Source organism: Nannospalax galili, unplaced genomic scaffold (assembly GCF_000622305.1).
Source record: "Nannospalax galili isolate Female #2095 unplaced genomic scaffold, S.galili_v1.0 scaffold356, whole genome shotgun sequence".
In the NCBI taxonomy this organism is placed as follows: domain Eukaryota; kingdom Metazoa; phylum Chordata; class Mammalia; order Rodentia; family Spalacidae; genus Nannospalax; species Nannospalax galili.
The window spans coordinates 2,146,197-2,164,927 of record NW_008338126.1 but is presented as its reverse complement, the minus strand read 5'-3'; the positions used below and the strand labels follow the sequence as shown (position 1 = coordinate 2,164,927).

Here is an 18,731-nt window from a genome sequence, read left to right as displayed (position 1 = left end):
AAGTAGGTCAAATGAGTTGCCTGAAAGTCACATTGAGGCTGACATGGCTAAGAGCTCATGTAATCACTTCCTTCTCTACCCTCCACTTGGCAGGCAGAGGGATCCTGCCAACACCTACTCTGAGTCACACCAGGATGATGACAGAAATACATTTGTTGCCCCTCCCCCCATGCTCTTTAAGCCTTTTGTGGGTGTTTGTGTTCAGATAAGACATCTAAGGAGAGGAGCACAGTCTGCAGCTAAATGCTGGTCTGACTGCAAACTGTGGTCCTCTGAGCAAGAAATGACAATGACCAGTGTCCAGGCCTTACTTTATTTTTACGGAAGCGGTGGCCCTGCAGCCACGGGAACATGTATTCTGGAGAGGAGGCACAGTGCCTGAGGCTCCAAGAACCTGCTAGGGGGACCCATGCCTTCTCCTTTGTCCCCATGACCAAAAGAAAACAGCCCCCCGCCCCCGGCCAAAAAAAAAAACAACAAAAACCACACAGCACCATGCCCATCCCTTCTTCCCCTCCAGTAACAGCCAATTCAGCTTTCTAGCCAGATAAAGTGGCTACAACTGATTTTACAGAAAACCTTCATGCAGCCAAGAAACCAGAGCCATAAGGGGGAGAGGCTCATGTGATTTTCCACATGCACTGCCCAAAGTGACTTCACCAAGCCACTGCCCAGATGGACGATGACAGGAGAAAAAGCTGGAACTCAGTTCACCATGCTTGGAAGATGACCACTTTCCAGGCAAGACATTATTGGAGCCAAACAAAAACCCAAGGCTGATGTGATTCTAAAATTCTTTCATTTCCCAGGTCCTGGGGAATGTCTCTGAAGGGCTGAGTTTTGCTTATAGGGATAAGGATGACACACACTGCTGGCATCTCTGGCCACTGCCACAGTGGCTTTGGGAGGGAGGCTCCACTGGTAAACGATGGCACTTTAGCCATTGGACTAACTAACCTAGCTCATGTTAACCATTCATCTACAGCAAGTAGAGTCATCAGTCTACACAAGTGAGGATGTACATGGACCAGCAGAAGCGCTCACGCCAGGACTGCATGCTACAAAGTGAAGGTTACATTTTCTTCCACAGGCCAAATGGATGAGGTGGTTCCTCTGCCTTCCGGACTGCCACAATGTACTAGCCCTCACAGGACCACACTGACACCGTGTGGTGTGGCAGTCCCTGGGTAGCATCAGATAGCATTCTTCAACGTGTGACTTAAGAATTCTGTCACCTGCCAGACAGATGAGCCTTTCTGAAAATGACATGGGAGCCAGCTTGGCAGTTGAAGGAAGAACTTTTAGATGATGGACAGCTCCTAACTGCCACCTGGATCATTTATTTTTCCCCCTGACTTTCCAGCATGATCAAGACTTTCCATGGGTTTTGCAACCTAGTGTCTAAGAAAGTCAGAAGGCTGCAGGGAGCTTGTTCCAGTGTGACAGGTGAGGAAACTGCAGCTTGGTGGGACTATGACCAGCTCAGCTCTCGAATTCTGGTTTCCCTTCCAGGACTCGATTCCCCCGACTCTGGGTTTTCAGCTGGGTTTTCAGGTTCTGAAGATGGAGCTGTACAACCAACCACACTTCAATAACAAGGCAGAAGAACCCTGGAGGTCCCTCCCTCTGGAACGGAAACAGAAGCTACCTTTCTCTGAGCTTAGGATTTGTAAGGCACTGAAATTAACTAGAGCTGGGGAGGGGAACAAAATGGGGGATGAGCGACTGGGGAAACTTGAGATTCACTTTCCTTTCAACCCCAGGGAGAGTCCTCACAGGAGCACAGGGCTGATGTGCCTTTCCCACTCACAATGGGAACCACCCCCATGCAACACAGCCACGAGCATGTGTCCCCATTGTGACTAAGTGGGTTCTGGAGGAAGCCTGGAAGGTAGGAGCCAAGAAGGACAAGCCCAGGCAGGCCAGATTTCCATCTTGAGATGTCTTTTCCAGAAACAATCCTGAGTGAACTCAGTCACGGCTGGGGTGGCCTACGGGCCTGAGCACACAGGAAGAAGGGGTAGGACGGCCCCAAGGATGACAGAGAGAACTTTGGAATGGACCTGGCTTTGGCACAGCACATCCTGGGTCAGCCTGTCCCACATGTGGCCCTCCTGAGGCCCAGGATGAGAGAAGCCGCCTTTGTTTCCATGAGGGCTCTTGTGGCTGACTCAGGGAATGGAGGTAAAACTCCAGGACATCCCCCAACACTGGGCACACCAGCCAAACCTGTGATGAGTTATGGAGCGCCTTTCTGAACTCAGCTACTGAATCCAAAGCACAAGTCAGATGTGAGGCTGAATGGGAAGCACTTAAGTGGCCCCTCCATATGACAGGCGCTTGGCTTAGATAACATATTGCAGGTAGGTATTCTTGCCCCCTTCCACAGATGAACTGACTGGGGCAGAGGGGGGCCAAGTGACTGACCTGGAGCCACATAGCTAATGAGAGTAGCTAAACTGGGACCTAGACTCAGGCCTTGTCTGACTCCAAATCCCATGTGCTTCCACTTGCCTGGGCTGCCCAGGAGGCCACTGGGCTGCCTGGGGGATTTCTGGAGGGGTTTCTTCTTGAAATCTGGGAAAGTGGTCAAGCTGGAGTGGAGGGAAGAGCAAGTCTATTCCCATGCATCTGGCTCTCCTGGAAGCCCAGCTCAGTGCCTCGCGGCCTTGCAAATCTTGTCATACACCTCGGGGAAGGCATCCTGGCAGCCAAGCTGCTTGCGCAGCTTGTGGTACAAAGAGCCGTCAAACATCTCCCAGAACTCCTCTCGGTTCATGTAGCAATCAGCATAAAGCATTTGGAACCTGCGCAAGAGAGATGGGGTAAGGACATGGAGAGGGCAGGTGGATGAGAGCCCTATGTCCCCAAACCCTGGCCACTCACCCATGCACACTCCGCACAAACTTCTCCAGCTGCCTCATGCAGGACCTGGCCTCAAAGTGCTTCACACGAGGCTCCCCATATGCTCCAATGTCCACGTAGAGCTCAGTTTCATCTCCCTTAGGGTGTACAAGGCCTGGTTGGCTGGGCAGGATGAAGGGGCACAACCAGATGGGGTAGACCTGGGAGGCCAGGGAGGTAGGTCAGTCTGACTTTTCTCCAGCAAGAAGCAGACACAGGTTCCCCCTGACCCCGAGAGATTTGTGGCAATCAGGTGATAGAGAGCTTCAGTTTCTCCAGCCCCACCCCAATTCTACCATATAGAGGCCACTACGGAGTTCATAAAAGTGCTCTTCACAGGGCACCATGGCCCCTCACCTTTGTAGCCATGGCCAAATGAACCATGGCAAGAGGCTAAAACCCTCATTTTATAGTTCCCAGAGGGCAGGTGTGCCAAGGTGGATGATATGGCTGTGGGGAGAAGGCCTAGAGTTCATGGGACCATGCCCGCTTGGCTACCCTGGCTTACGTGGATGTCATTTTGGAAGGTATGCAGGGCCTGAGGCAGGCACTTCAAGGGCACCAGCATGTCCTGTACCACGTGGTGCTGCTCGTACAGCTTGCGTAGGGTCTCGCCCTGGGTCAACTTCAGGAGGGAGATCTTGGGGGGCACCATCCAGCCAAAGAGGTAGCGGAAGATGGGGTTATTGCCAAAAGGTATGATGTCCTGAAAGACAGAGGTGGGGTGGGTGGGGAGAAGGGGCCAGGGCCAGGCCCTTGATCTACTCAGTCCAAGTAATCCATAGTGCAAGCCCCTCTTTACAGTGGGGAGGGAACCTAGGAATTCACCAGATGGATCTGAGTTTGAGCCTCATCTCACACATTTACCAACTATGATGACCTTGGGCTAGTTACATACCTTCTCTGTGCTCAGCTTCCTTATCTGTGAAAAATGACTTTTGAGGCAGATAGAGATAATCTGGCCCGTGACAGGAACAAGGTGAAAAGATGGTTACCATTGCTGTTCTGGTTATTGAGGCCAGCGTGTCTGGCATCCCATAAATGTCTGTAAAATGAATGCTACTCAGACTGCTTAAGCAGTTTTCCTAAGGGCACACAGTAAGACGGCTGGGTGGGTGGAGTCTGACTTGCAGCATCCGTGCACACAGCCTGACCATTCCCCTGCTGCAATCAACTCTGTGTCCCAGAGCCCCTACTGGAGCGACGCTGTCCTTCCTCTACTAAGTCTCAAATGACCCCTCAGCACTGCTGCTTTCCAACCACACCCTTTACTTGGCTAGCTCCTCCCCACTCCCAGGACAGGCCATCGCATGGCTCCCCAGAGAGGACTCCCTGGCTCACAATGTTCTTCCCAGCTCCAGGCCCTGCTATCTTTCTGAGTCACCTGTGTATAGACGGTATCACAGGTTCCAGAGCCTTGAAGCCAAAGTTGCTCTTAACTCTCCAAGGTGAGGAACTACGCTGGGTGCCAGAGATAACAAGACATTTGGGACTTAGCTCCTATCTTAAGATGTTCCCTCTCTTGGGTATGTGGGGGAACAGGGCACTGGACTGCAATGAAGCTGGGACAGAGAGAAAGAGGCAGTTCCTGGAGGTTCCTTCAGAGTAGTGTGCCAAGTGCCAATAGTGACACTTCTCCTGCATCACTGGAATCAGAGCTCTCCCATGAGGACACCTGTCTGCTGTCTTGTCTGTCAGGTCTGCACTGCACGGATGCCTGACACACCAGAAGTACAGTCAATAGCATGGCTGGCACTGCTGTGCACTGGGCATCAGAACCGAGCACTGCAGTGATACTGATGTGAAGCCAGAGTCAGCCCACTGCAGCCGTGCCTGCTCATTTATATGTGACTAGGGCAGCTACTGGGTTAGGAGTGCCGAGCAGTACCTGGAGCCCAGGTCCCCCAACTGGACCTCTCTGGTCCCTTCCACAGCCTGCTGAGCCCTGCCCTGCTGCCTGGATGTACAACCATTTGTTGAAGCAGGCCTACACTGATGAGCATTTGGATTATTTTTAGATCAATCCAGTGACGTTCCTTTGCATGTGTCTTTGCCCTTTAATGTGTACATTTGATAGTAAGATAAGCTCCTAGACATGGATAAGCATAGATTAAACAGCATGGATAACTAATGGATCCTACTCACGAGCTCGTACCTTTTCGTATTTTGAAACTGAAGGTGAACACCGCTCCCCACATCCTTGCCAGGACAGCGTGCTGTCACACTTCCAGATCTCTGTGGTTTCTCTGATAGGTGAACTGTGAGACAACTGTGATACCTGCTCCTCACTCTAAGTGTGATTATGTCACCTTTCTCAGGTGTGCTCTGTGTCAGCTGGAACTGTTCCTTTCCCAGTCAGCCTCAGAAAGCTCATGTTTGAACACTCACCTCACTCTTCTTCCTCGTCTCTGCTGCCCCATTACACATCCATTCTTTGGTACCTTAGTCACCTGGCTTCCTTCCCCATTCTGTGCTGTCAACATGCTGAAGTCACTCACTCCAGGGACCTCCCCACAGCTGCTTCCCCCTCAGGCTCCTGCTATCTGACATCATATCGCTAGCATCTGGCCTGCTACTGGCTACCTCTGCTCCACTGGGCTGGCTGCAGGGCCCAGCACAAATTCAAAAGCCCAGCATGAGTCAGGAACCCAGGCCTGAGGAAGACCATGTGGCCACAGGTATTACCAAAGACTCCAATATATCCTTTCTTACCCATGTTAACCCCACCCCACACTGGCCAACCACAGGTGCTGAAAATGGCAACCCTAAGGGAAGGGAGCACTGGGCCTACTCCGGATTCCCTTTTCTCAGCTCTCCCTTACTCAGCAGAAAGTCAAAGGTTGGATGGTGAGTGATCATGTACCAAAAGTGAAAAAAGGACCCACTGAGTTAGTTTTATTTCACATTGTGTGTGTGTGTGTGTGTGTGCACATATGCATACACCAATGGCATACTTATGGAGGTCAGAGAACAACTTTGGATGTTGACTCTTGCCTTCTACCTTGTATGAGGCAGGGTCCCCTGCTGGTCTCAGCTATATATGCCAGGCTAGCTGGTCTGAGCTGCTAGAGTCTCCTGTCATCGCTTCCCATCTCCCTGTAGGTGCATGAGATTACAAATGTGCACTACTGTGCCTAACTTTACATGAGTTCTGGGGATTCAAACTCAGGTTCTCATGTTTGTGAAACAAGTGCTTTACCCACTGAGCCACTGCCCCTCCCCCAAAGAACTGTCAAAGCAACTTCAAAACAACAGTTTTCTTTCTTCTCCCTGGAAGTATTGGGGATTGGACCTACAGCCTCATAAGTACTGGGCATGCATACTGCCACTGAGCTATAGCCCCAGCCCCAGCCCTTATGCTGCCCTCTTAAGGGAATAAAGAAATACACATGCAGGAGGAGTTAAGTACTCATCTTTGTGTTCAAAGGTAAATGGTAAAATTGATATTAATAACTTCCAGTTTTAAAAAATTTCTCTACTTAGCATAAAATTAACTTGCAAATATTTATGACAAGAATAGACCACAGGACAAAGGAAATGCTTTATGTTTTAGTAGTTTTAGTGGTACTTTTGGCCTGTTTTGTACACTGGGTCCTGACTCCTAGTGCTGTTGACTTGACCCAGCTGGATGAGGGGAGGTACTTAGGCCAGCCAGGTGACAGGAGTGGAGTGGTGGGGTGGGGGTAGGGGAGTAGGGTGGTGGTGGTGGGCAGACTCAGCATTCAGAATGAGTCTTCTTAAGGAGCTCAGGTTCACCTGGTTCTTTCAAAGGCCCATTTCTAAGAGAGGATGGTGGAGGGACGGCGGTCAACAGAAAAGAAGGCATTGCCCTGGTGGGGAGGCGTGTGGGTTGGAATCTTGCGCTGCTCCTTTTTGGAAAGGTCTCAGATTCTATAGCTTCAGCTGTGGTGTCCCACTCACTTCCCCAGCCATGGAGTGGCCCCTGCTGACACGCAGAGCTAAGTCCCTCTTCACGGAACCACCCTTGGCAGAAGTGAGCTGCCTTATTTGAGATGGGGGGAGGGGGAGGCCTGATCCAGGGGCAGAGGTACAGTATAAAGTCCTTGCCCACTAGCCTCAAGGGAGACACAGCTCAGAGTCAATACCACTTGGAGCTTCCCATGGGCCAGCTGAAGTCCTCTTTGTGACTGTTATAGCTCGGCTTCTCCTGCTGCTCAATCTTGCTGCCCTATTGCCCCATAATTCTAAGTCCCAAGAGTAAACTTCTAGTAGGCAAACACAGGCTTAAATCACCTGTTCTTCCAGTTTCTGACTTTAAATGAAGGCGGTACAGGACAGTGTTTACGTAACAGCACAAAAATATAAGGTGAGGTTCTTTTTGAGCTTTGACTTTATGTAGCAGTTTAAAATCTGTCCAGATTCTTTGCTGTGGTCCTCAGGAGATGGATCTTAGTGCCCCTCAGCTGAAGTGAACTTGACTAAATGACACATGGTGCCAACACATGGGACACGGTGGGAGTGAGCACAGAAGGCACACCACAGACTCCGCCTGGGTCTCTCTTAGGTGACACCTGCTGCTGGGGAGGCCAGCTGCTCTGGTGCCCATGTGGCTATGAGTAGGGCTTTATCTCACACTCATGGACTCTTCACTGGGGCTTGGACCACTGCATTCTCCCCCAGTCCACATTCGCAGCTCCCCTCACTAGAACCTGGACCACAGCACTCCCCCTTATTCTGCGCTCAGTTTCCTTCACTGGTGCTTGGACTACTGCATTCTCCCCCAGTCCACATTCGCGGCTCCCCTCACTAGAACCTGGACCACAGCACTCCCCCTGACTCAAGGTTCCCCTGTTCCCCTGCACTGGAATCTGGTAGACTGCAGTCCCTTCACCCAGCATGGTTCCCCTGCACTGGGGCCTGGCTGACTCACCCAGTGTAGCAAGCCACTCCATGAAGAGTTACTATGTCTTACGACACATGGTTCCCCTTCCTGGAGCCTGGACCACTACATTTCCCTTTGCCGTTCCAAACTAGAGCTCAACTTCACTGGATCTGGGATCACCATCACCTCCATCCACATTCATATCTGGTGATCTTAATACCCACAAAGATGAGACTACTATACTCTGGCCCCCAGCCTCCTGTCCTGTATTTGTCTTCCAGCAGTCCTCTCTTCTGCTCACCTCAGCCACTGACTCTTATGTCATACCCCAGGGCAGTGGACAGTGGACAACACTGTTACCATGGTGATCCAGTCTCAAAGCCAGTCTCTGCTAGTCAAATCTGGCCTGCTGCCTATTTTCCCAGAGCCAGCCACACTTTTATCATTTATCTATTGCCTGTGGTGCTATTTGCAGCAGAGCTCAGATGAAGTATAAAAGCCCAAAATATTGGCTAGATGGCCCTTTAAGAATGTTTACTTAGCCTTGGACCATCAGTATCTATATTTATCATGCCACAGTTCCTACTATCCAACCTTCCCTTGAGATGGGCCCATTCTACCTATTCAGCCAGCATCCACTGTCACAGTGTGAAAACCCACAGCCACATGTTGACCTCAAAATGAATTCCTGGTCACTAGTCTCAGCAAGTCCAATGATGCCCCCAGACAATGTACTTCCTCTTCTGCAGGGGCAATTCACATGTTCCTCTTCTCAAGCCATCACCTTGCCCCACCTGGAATTCCCACTTCTGACTTCATTGAGAAGTTATAAGCAATCAGAAGAGAAATCCTTCAACTTCTCACCTCCAACCTCCCCTGCCCCCCACTGCTTAGTGACTGTTCCCTTCTACCCACATTACCACCAAGGGGCCATCTTCTCACCTAAATGAAGGAGCCACCCCACTCTATAAAAACACCCCCATCAGCCCCAGGACACATAACCATGTTGTCACCTCTCCTTAAAACAATCACAGGAACAAGATTCTTTCCATTGGTCCTCCCCCAGCTATGTGTCCTGAGTCTCTTCAGAGAGGGAGCGTTTCAGACTGCTTTCATTACCTTCATTCTCTCATCACCCATTCTCTTGCAAACCCAGCCTGCGGGGTTTCCGCTGCTCAAAGCTGAGCAGCTTTTTACCCTCCTTCCTGAAGGTCTCTGGTGGGCTCTGGCTGAGGGCACCCAGGGCTGGGCACCTCCACTCACCTACTTCCACGGCTTTAAATAACATTTCTCAAAAAAGAAAAGAAAAAGCCAGGTGTGGTAGCCCTACAATTCAGCACCTGGGAGGTGGAGGCAGGAAGGTCAAGGCTAGTCTCAGCTACATAGAGTTCAAGGCCAGTGGGAGCTTCATGAGACTTTGTCTCATAAACAAAAAACAAAATCAAAGAGAAAACCAAACAAACAAAACTCCCACAAACGGGAAAGCATTTCTCTGCAACTGAGGCCCATATTTAAACACATGGCCTCAAGCCTCTGCTAAGGATCCTCTCGTGCTTAAACACACAGCTGGCTGGCTGTTGATTCGGGGCTCTACTGGCAGGCCCAGAGAAATAGCTCCAATAGATATGCTTCACTGAGTTTCTAATAGCCCATCCCCAGGCCACCCCTTGCTTCCTGTAGTAGTCCAGGGTACCTCCTCACCCAGTTCTTGGCTCTCGAACCCTGACTCACGCCAATAGTCAGAATGTCTGGAAATCTGGATGGACAGCTCAACTGTCACAATCCCTCCCTGGCCTGATGCTACTTTCCTCCTCCTATGCCACCTAGACAACAGAAATCTTGTTTCTTCTTTCAAGATGACCTAGTCCTCACCCTACCCACCCCACCCCACCCCACTCAGCTACCAAAGATATTCTTTTAAAATGAAAACTAGGACATATCACCTTCCTGCTCAAAGCCCCCACCTACTTCCTATCACACTTAGGATAAAGCCTTAAGTTCTCGCTAGACCTACAAGGAGCCATGTAATCCAGCCTCTGGCTGCCGTATGACCTCATTCTGCACCACAGCTCAAGAGCTTAGCAACCTTCTCACTGTGTTTCAAACATATGCAACCTGCTGGGACAACTGGATCGCAAGGAGCAAAAGACTGGAGGCGACTGCTGCGTCTCAAAGTATACGCAAATGCTCAACCTAAATGGAGAAGCTCTGACCTGGGGGGGTGGGGGGCAGAGAGAGGATCTTCATGATCTTGCATTTGGCAATATGACACTGAACAAAATAGATAAGTTGGCTTTCATTTACAATAAAAATCTGTACATCAATACACATTGCCAAGGATGTGAAAAGAAACGTGCAAAATGGGAGAAACACTTGTGAATCATGTAGCTGATAATAAAGAACACACACAGCTCAACAACAGAGACAAAGAGCTCAGTTTAGAAAGGGCGAAGGAGATGGCAAGATGGCTCAGTGAATAAGGGTGCTTGCCACAAGCCTAAGGACCCTAGTTTGATCTCCAGCACCCACATAGCAGAAGGAGAGGATGCTTGCAAGTTGTCTTCTGACCTCCACACATACACCAGAGTACCCCATAAACAAACAAATAAATGTAATAAAATTAAAACAAACAAGACTCCACAAATGGCCAACAAGTACTTCACATGGACGTTCAACATCATGAATCAATAAGGAACTGCAATCAAACCCCCAATGAGATACCACTGTACACCTGAGGATGACTGCCTATTAATGCCTCCTGAAAGATGGGAGCAGGTCTCCTTTCCCCAAAGTATGGCCCCACCCTCAGTGCCAGGGTTGAAAGCTCTCACTGCAGTGGCTGTCCCACAGTCTAAAACATAGTAACTACTCTGTGGGTCCATAAGGACAAAGCCACTCCCTTTGCTGAAGGGCCAGCACAAGTGTGGCCATGATGTTAATGGTGCTGGCTCTCTGCCTGCTGGCCCAGAGCAGCCAGGGCCACAGGAGAGCCATGCCTCACCTGGAGCTCCCAGAAGATGCTGCGTGTATGGCGGTGGTAGTAGTGCCTCAGGGGAATGTACTCCAGGCCCTCCTGATTTGTCTTCAGGTAGTTTTCCACGTGCTTGAAGAACCATGGTTTGTAGTAACTGCCAATGCTATTCAGCTGAAATGACACAAGGCATTGTCATCAGGCCACAGAGCGTGCCAGACACCACCAGGGAGCCACCAGGGAGCAACAGTGATCCAGCCGCTGTTCAGTTCTACTGGCCTTTTCAAAGCTCTGTCACGTCAATCCTCAGCCTTGGAGAGTCTTTAAAGCCACACAGGTTGGGCACAGGCAGGCACTCTCCAGTACAGCAAACATTCAGTGACCTTAAGTGCTGTGCACAGGGCCAAACGGATGGCTCCAGCAGTCTAAGGGACTCAGTGGCCCATCCTAGCCGCAGTCCTCATGAACAGAGTCAAATGTTCATACTACCGCTGATGATGCAGAGCTCTGCATAGGGAGCTCCCTCTTCCTGCCCTGACTCAACCCACTGCCATAGCCCCAGCTGATTGTGGCACTTCTCCTAGTGAAGTAAAAGTTCTGGCCCTGGGCTCTGCGCTCTCCAACGCCTAAATCATACATTGAGCTGCTCTTATAGCCCTCAGAGGCACGAGCTTTGATTTACTGTGTACCAAGATGATGCAGCTGCTTGGACCTCAGTTACTTTGCCCTCAACATGAATCCTGGACAGACCTTCCTGGGAAGTGGCTGGGGGATCCTGGGAAGAGCACAAGTTCTGGGCCTGGAAGGCTGGGGCCAGATGTTGCCAGGCCATATCCTACCTGTGTGACCTGGGGCAGGCTACTCCCTGAGCCCATTTCCTTCGTTATATAAAATAACAATAAAAATATACATTTTATTTAAAAAGAAAGAACTGTATAGATTCAGGGTTTATGACAGCATACATACTCTCTCAATAAAAAACAGGATTCTGTACATGTTGTGCCAATCTGTTCTTCCCACTTACAAGGCATGAGTACCATGCAGGCCAAGAGAACACAGGACACACGGAATATGGTGCCTGGCCCACAGTGGGGCAGGGTCAGTTCCTTGCCCTCTTCCTGGCTTTTAGTCTTGCTTTCTGCAGCCAGCCCTTGCAGCTTCTCTGGGTACAACCTTCTTGTGAAGCCTGTTTGCCCAAGCTGGTTTCAGTGAGGACAGTGAGGCCTCTGCTTGGTAACGGAAGACCGAAACCCAGCAGCAAATGGAGCAACTTGATCTAAGCCAGATGAGACCTGACCGCTCACCTGGCAGTGGCAACCACTAACTCTGTAATGAAGTTGAGACTTTGGGCTCCTGGGTCCAAGTGCTCTGGGTTCTTCCATGGGAATCACTGTGCCAGAGGAAAGGAAGCCAACCCAACTGTCCCCCCAGGACACACACCAGCTGGGAAGGCCCAGTGACTACAGAAAATTGTTCTGGCCCTAGTTTTTCCAGAGAAAGCCACCTCCTGCCTGGTTATAAAATGGGGGTGTGCTATGTCCTTGCAGTGAGTCTCACTCTGGGTGTTGCCACCAGGCAGCCCATGACAGGGTTTGGCAGTCTTCTAAACTGGGATGCTTGGAGAAAAGCTACAATGAAATGCTGGCCCATCTAACAGCATCTACCACTCTCCTATAGCTCTGCTCCCATCTGGTGTCAAAGCCTTGCTCACCAGGACAAATGGCAAGCATCTCTGGCCTCTGAGTTTTTCTGCCACTGAGCCTGAAAGAGCTTCTGGTGAGTATCTCAGGACCTTCAGTCCCTCCTTGGGAGTTACAGGTCAGGTGTCCAAACACTTTAAAAAGCTGAACAAATCCTTCTAGCAATCACCAACTTAGGTGGTATCTAACACATTAGATGACAGTAGGAGCTATTTTGGTATGGTGGGTGGCAACACCCCTTGACCCCTTCTCTCAGCTTTCGGTTGTGGAGAATCCCTAAGGAAGCCTCAGAGATGCTGAAACACCCCTGGATCTGACACCCCTGCTAGGTGATTAGGGGCTGGGAACACACAATGACTGGGCTTGAGCCCAGGGAGGGTCAGAACAGTCAGGCTCCATGTTTGCTGTTGCCACTACTGCTGTGGGACCCCCTCCACCAGACACACAAGAGTCCCACCAGGAATCCGTGCTTGTGGATGCTGCTAAAGTCTAGAAGCCGGCACACGGGGAACCCACATGAACAAGGGCTCAAGAGACCAGAACTTAAATCTGCTGTGCTTGCCATGTGCCCTCGGGAGTCTCTTTCCTTCTAAGGGCCTCATTTCTTTACTTGGAGAGGGCAATGTCCCACATGATTCTTGAGTCTTTTCCAATTATTTTAATTTTATTTGATTGAACCGAGGGCTTCACACATGCTAGGCCAGCACTTTACCACTAGGCCAAACCTCCAGTCCTCCTTTCCAATTAAATTTTGTTCCATTTATTATTTATTTTCTATCTATCATCTATCTATCTATCTATCTATCTATCTATCTATCTATCTATCTATCTATCTATCTATCTATCTATCTATCTATCATCTATCATCTAATGTGTAGGTCCCAAGAATCAAACTCAGGTTGTCAGGCTTGGTGGGAAGCATTCTTACCTGCCGAGTCATCTCACCAGCCTCAATTTTAAAATGTTTTAAGTATACAGGTACAGATCAAAGAGTCTTCAAGGGCTAGAAAAATGGCTCTGCAGTTAAGAAGAGAATGTAATGTGCCTTACAGAGGACCAGAGTTTTGTTCCCAGCATCCACATCCAGCAGCTTATAACCACTTCTAACTCTAGCTCCAGGGGGATCCAATGGTCTGGCCTCCGTGGACACTAGTACTCATGTGTATATACCCACACACAGACCAATACACATATACATATTTAAAATAATAAAATAAATCCTTAAAAAAGATATTCTTCAAATGTGTATCAAAAGATAGACTTCAAAAAGTGACAGATAAAACACATCACTGTTTCACTATTTTAAAGAAACAACTTAAATTTCTAATAGTGGACAATGGTTTTGTAAGCAATAGATAGGGCATCTGCCCAGTGTACTGTTCTGTACACATTAACTAAGGCAACAAGGAAGGCCATACAGCACAGGCCAATGCTTACTCCACTGAATGAGACATCTGAGCAGGTGATCACAGGTAAGGACAGACTAACCAGAAAACTGCAAAGAGATGTTCACCTTGCAAGTAACACAAGAACTATAAAATAAAAAGCACTATTTTTAACCTTATCAAATTGGAAAAAATGAAAGTATGATACTATCTCTTCAGCTGGTAAGAATGTAGGGGAAAAGGCTTTCTCCACTGCTGCTGGATAGGGGCATGAACACGACTCTCTGGATGGCTATGTGGTCTCATCCGTGATTAGAGTGCTAACACTTTGGCTTATAATTCTATTTCATTCATAAAAATGTTGGTACGAAAGCATAAGAACACATGCAAGAGAGTCTTAAATCATCAGTGCAATACTGTCTGTAAGAGCAAAATGATGAGTCAGGCCGAACAGTTACATGTAGCAATGTGAATTACAGGATAAAAATCAGGACACATACATACCAGAGAAATAGGTCTTGAGGAACACACAGCAAACTATGCACAGGGTTACTCCAGGGCTGAAGGGATGTACCTTGACTTTTTTTATGTATTCAACATTGTCATACTAATTTATAATTTAAAAACTTAAGAAAAAAAAAAACCTGTGTGCATAGAAGGGAAAAACTGAGTTGGAGGTCAACCTGGGCTATATTGTAGTTACTGAGCTAATATAACCCTGTCTGAAAAAACAAAGTTTAAAAGATTACATATTATATTTTCTGTATAATTAATATGTGCTAATAAAAACATGAAAAATTGCATGGTATAAATTGAAGGTATGTCAATCTAGATTTGGAGACGTCAAAGCAATCTTGGCACTGTCATCCTGTGGGAATTTACATTAGGCCCTGGCATCATGGCTTGCTCATCTATTACACAGGCTGCTCTGAGCAGCTCAGGGTATGCCTACCAAGTAGAGCACATGCCTGGCAGGCAGCAGGAGGGAAGAAGACAGGCTCTCATGGCTGCTTAAGACATTTCTGTGCCTGGGTAGGCCATGCTAAAGAGCAGTCTAGAAGAGGCCCAGACCCAACCAACCGAACCCCTCCTCCCCTTGGTCTTGATCTCTAGCAGTTAACACCTTGGCCTACCTTGCTGGGTTCTACTTCATCTGTCATGACCCCTGTCATGATGACGGCCTCATCCAGGGAGTAAAGCAGTCCTTCCACAAAGTGGTTCTCCAGCCGCTGGGACTCTTGGGTAAATTTATCACAGATGGCTTCCAGGCCCCGAACTGGCTCAAACTGGAGCTTGACATACTTCTTGGCAGGAATGATGCGGATCTCAGCAGCCACCAGAAAGCCCAGGGTCCCACAGGACCAGGGCACGGCATAGAACAGGTCTGAGTTTTCAGACTATGAGATAGAATTGACATGTGCTGAGTTTGACCCCTGGACTCTGTCAAAAGAACAACCTGGGGCCTGGACTGGATTCCTGCCTGTCACTATCTTAAATAAGGAACTTAAAATCTGTACTCAAGTTTCTTCACTGTGATTTCTACTTGATACACTTAAAATTTTTTTCTAGTTTAATTTTTGTTTTATGTATATGAGGGTTTAGCCTGCATGTATATAAGTATACTCATGCATGCAGTACCTGTGTAGGCCAGAAGAGAGCATTAGATCCCCCAGAACTGGAGTTATAGACAGTTGTTACCTGCCATGTGGGAACCAAGCCTGGGTCTTCGGGAAGAGCAGCCAATGCTCTTAACTGCTGAAACACCTCTCCAGTCCCTCCACCTGCTATCTAACCTCCTACTGCCCGTTGAATCAGATGCTCAGAGAGACAGCATCTGCCCCCTGCTACCGAGGCCCAGCCCAATAACTACAGCCTACCTAGAAAAGTTATGACCAGAACTGCCCCCAAATCCCAGATGAAGGACTGAGGGGCAGGGAGGGGCCCCAGACGGGCTAAGCTAGAGCCGAACCCCTACAAAGAGTCAGGCAGCCACGGCCATGGAAATGTGAAACGCCCTTCTCCTAAGCCAGTACTAAGTGACAATGCCTTTCTCAGTCCACTACCTTGGGGATCCTTTTTACCCCACAGTCATGGTCCAGTAGGGCACTGCCCCCTTTTGACAGGTAAGGAATGTGAGTCTCTAGGTGACCTGACTCACCCAAGGATCCCTGGAAAGTCAGCAGCATCTCAACTCAGATATGGTGTTCTCACTACAGCCCCTCCTTGGGTTCTGCACATCTATTTCTAATCCTACCACTTTTTCTTTTGACAACTGTCTCAGAGGCAGACCACTTCTCTATTCTTTGGTCATTCTAATTCAGATTCTTTAAGTCTGAAAAGGCCCGTTTCCAAAAAGTCCAGCCTTGGGCTGGTTTACCAATAGGGCCAGCCAGCCATGTGCCAGCTCTACTAACCTGCACTGTCATAGTGGTGGGCAGGCTGGGGAACTACAGGGTCAGGGGCTGGGCAGAGAAGCTTTGTAGCAGGTAGCAAAAGCCTATTGAACAGCAGGGGTGGGTCAACTAATTCCCTCTCTGGGCTATCAGCTTATCATACTGACCGATCACAGGAGCAGACTCTTCCACCAGTGCACACCTGGCTCTACACTAGGAACCTCATAGTCTCTGTCTCCTTTCTTTGATGATAATAAAGAGAAGACAGGGCACAGGCAAGTGTTGAGGGAGATGTGAACTGATGTGACATACTTCTTGGCTGATTGGGGTACATCTATCCCAGTCTAGAACTCCTGAGATGGTCATCTTTCCTTGGGCTTTCTTCTGTGAAGTCAAAGCTCAGTTGGCTCTGAAGTACTCATTGTCAAAGGATCAGAGTGGCCCCTTACCTATTCTAGGAAAGATCTGAAATTTAATAAAGTTTTAATCTTGTCTCATTTCTTAGGTAAAATGCCTTAAATGTTTGTGTACCACTTTGAGTGGTAGAATATTCTTTGATTTCAACTAAACAGTCCCTCCAATTGCTTTTAGTTACACCTCATAGTATCTGATGTGAACTTTGACGACAAGGCCTGACTTCTCCAGAGAGTAGTCAAAGGGGATGACTTGCTAAGCGTAATGACCAGGGAGCCTGATTACTAGGTCTGTATTCAGTTGTATCCGTGTGACCTAGGGTAGGTTTTTAGTCTCTTTGTGCTTTAGTTTCCTATCTCTAAAATAGGGAAAATCAGCTGGGCATGGTAGTGCACACTTTTAGTCCCAGCATCTGGGAGGCAGAGGCAGGCAGATCTCTATGAGTTCAAAGTCAGCCTGGTCGACATAGTGAGTTCCAGGACAGCTGGGGCTACAGGGACACCCTGTCTCAAAAAGACCAAAGAGGGGAAATCAGAGTACTTACCTCACAGGTTCTTGAAAGAATTCAATGTTTTAACATATATGAAGCATTCCTAACAGTGCCTAAGCACACAGGGCTGTCTAAATTTCTGTTCTATTATGAGTATCAACTGAAGAGGTTGTATTTAAAATGAAGGGCCTCAAAAGGAGCCACTTTTCTGACTCCACAATCCCTAATGCACAGTAGGTTAGCTGGGATGGCCCCATCTCTGAACTCACCGGTGTGCATCGCACAAAGCTGCCATCAGCCAGGACCAGCTCGTATGCTGTGCAGATGTGTTGGAACAGGCCATACTTGTGGGATGACGACTCAATGCCTGTGCCCATGATTAGGCCCCCTGCAGAGACATGTGTGTCACCAGGGTAATGCACCAGGTATGCAAGGCTGAGGCTGGCAGAAATAGGGCTGCTGACGTAGAGGGGATTCCCCATCTCTGTCAATTTAGGGGTTAGAGTAAGAAGGAGCTAAGATGGGAGTGTGAGGGTTTCTTAGACACAAGGGGACAGACAGATGGACACCCCACCTTGGCCAGCCTCAACTAAGAAACCTGTGTGCATTCACTTTAAGAACTCGAATGAAAAGGGAGGTTACTAGGGTGGCAGGAGCCATGACAAAAAAAGGCTTTGGTGTCCATGAACCCTCTGGGAAGAGGGATCAGACTTATTCTGTGCCACAAGTAGAACTGGAGCAATGAACAGATAGACACAGGGAAGCAAGTTGACCCAAAAGCAAAAGGTCCTGTCAGATGGATATCCTGAGCTGCCCAGAAATGGAGCAGTACAGACTGAAAGTTTCACCACTGGCCTAAAAAAGTAAGACAGGGTGACTTCTGCCTCAGATGGAAGAGTGGTCATCCCTGCGCTGTAGGGATGGGGCCAATGCCCCTACCCTGCAATTCTGGAACCACCTAGCCCCTCCTATCCATGAACATGGAGTCTCACCTACTGTGAGGTCATCAAGCTCAGGCAACACGGGCAGGGTCCAGCCAATGGAGGTCAACAGGGCCGTCACCTGACCCATGGACACCAAGGGCTCCACTCGAACAATCTGTGTAGATAGAGAAGAGAAGCTCAGTCTGAAGGAGGCAGCAAATCCAACCAAAATGCTTGCATACAGAAAGTGTCACACCAGACCTACCTCAGATTCCTATTCAGCCTTTACAGATCTTTCTAGAGCACTATAATGTCTTTTATTATGGAAAATATAATCCCTGGTTCTGAGTTAGCTAATGTTAACAGATGTTTGTGGTGGCACACACCCATAATCTTGGCACCTGGGAGGCTGAGGCAGGAGAATTGTCACAAATCTGAGGCCAGTTGGGGTTGGATAGCAAGATCCTTTGAAAACAAGGATCTCCCCCAAATCCCCCCAATCAAAACAAACAAACAAACAAGCCCCCCCCCCAGAAAACCCACCCAAATATAACAAATGTTGAGTGTATTTTTTTCTAAATTATAGGAGAAACATTAATTTGGAAGATATGTAAAAACGGGGAAAACAGCAATCATCCATCCTAGCTATTCTTACCAAGGATAACCATGTAGATCTACCTTGCTTTTTCCACAGGTCTATGTTGCTCT

The 18,731-nt window shown here is 48.6% G+C and overlaps 1 protein-coding gene across 1 annotated transcript in view; it reads right to left on the bottom strand.

Moving 5' to 3' along the window:
- Nucleotides 1–294: 294 nt before the first annotated feature.
- Dhcr24 (24-dehydrocholesterol reductase) overlaps nucleotides 295–18,731 on the bottom strand; it is a 26,396-nt gene continuing 7,959 nt past the window's right edge. Inside the window, exons 3-9 of the mRNA XM_008832985.3 lie at nucleotides 18,093–18,198; nucleotides 17,370–17,488; nucleotides 14,937–15,200; nucleotides 10,749–10,892; nucleotides 3,413–3,610; nucleotides 2,887–3,065; nucleotides 295–2,807 (exon numbers count right to left, since the gene is read on the bottom strand). Coding sequence (XP_008831207.1) covers nucleotides 2,654–2,807; nucleotides 2,887–3,065; nucleotides 3,413–3,610; nucleotides 10,749–10,892; nucleotides 14,937–15,200; nucleotides 17,370–17,488; nucleotides 18,093–18,198 — 1,164 coding nt within the window. The 3' untranslated portion in view covers nucleotides 295–2,653. The remainder of the gene's footprint in view (nucleotides 2,808–2,886; nucleotides 3,066–3,412; nucleotides 3,611–10,748; nucleotides 10,893–14,936; nucleotides 15,201–17,369; nucleotides 17,489–18,092; nucleotides 18,199–18,731) is intronic.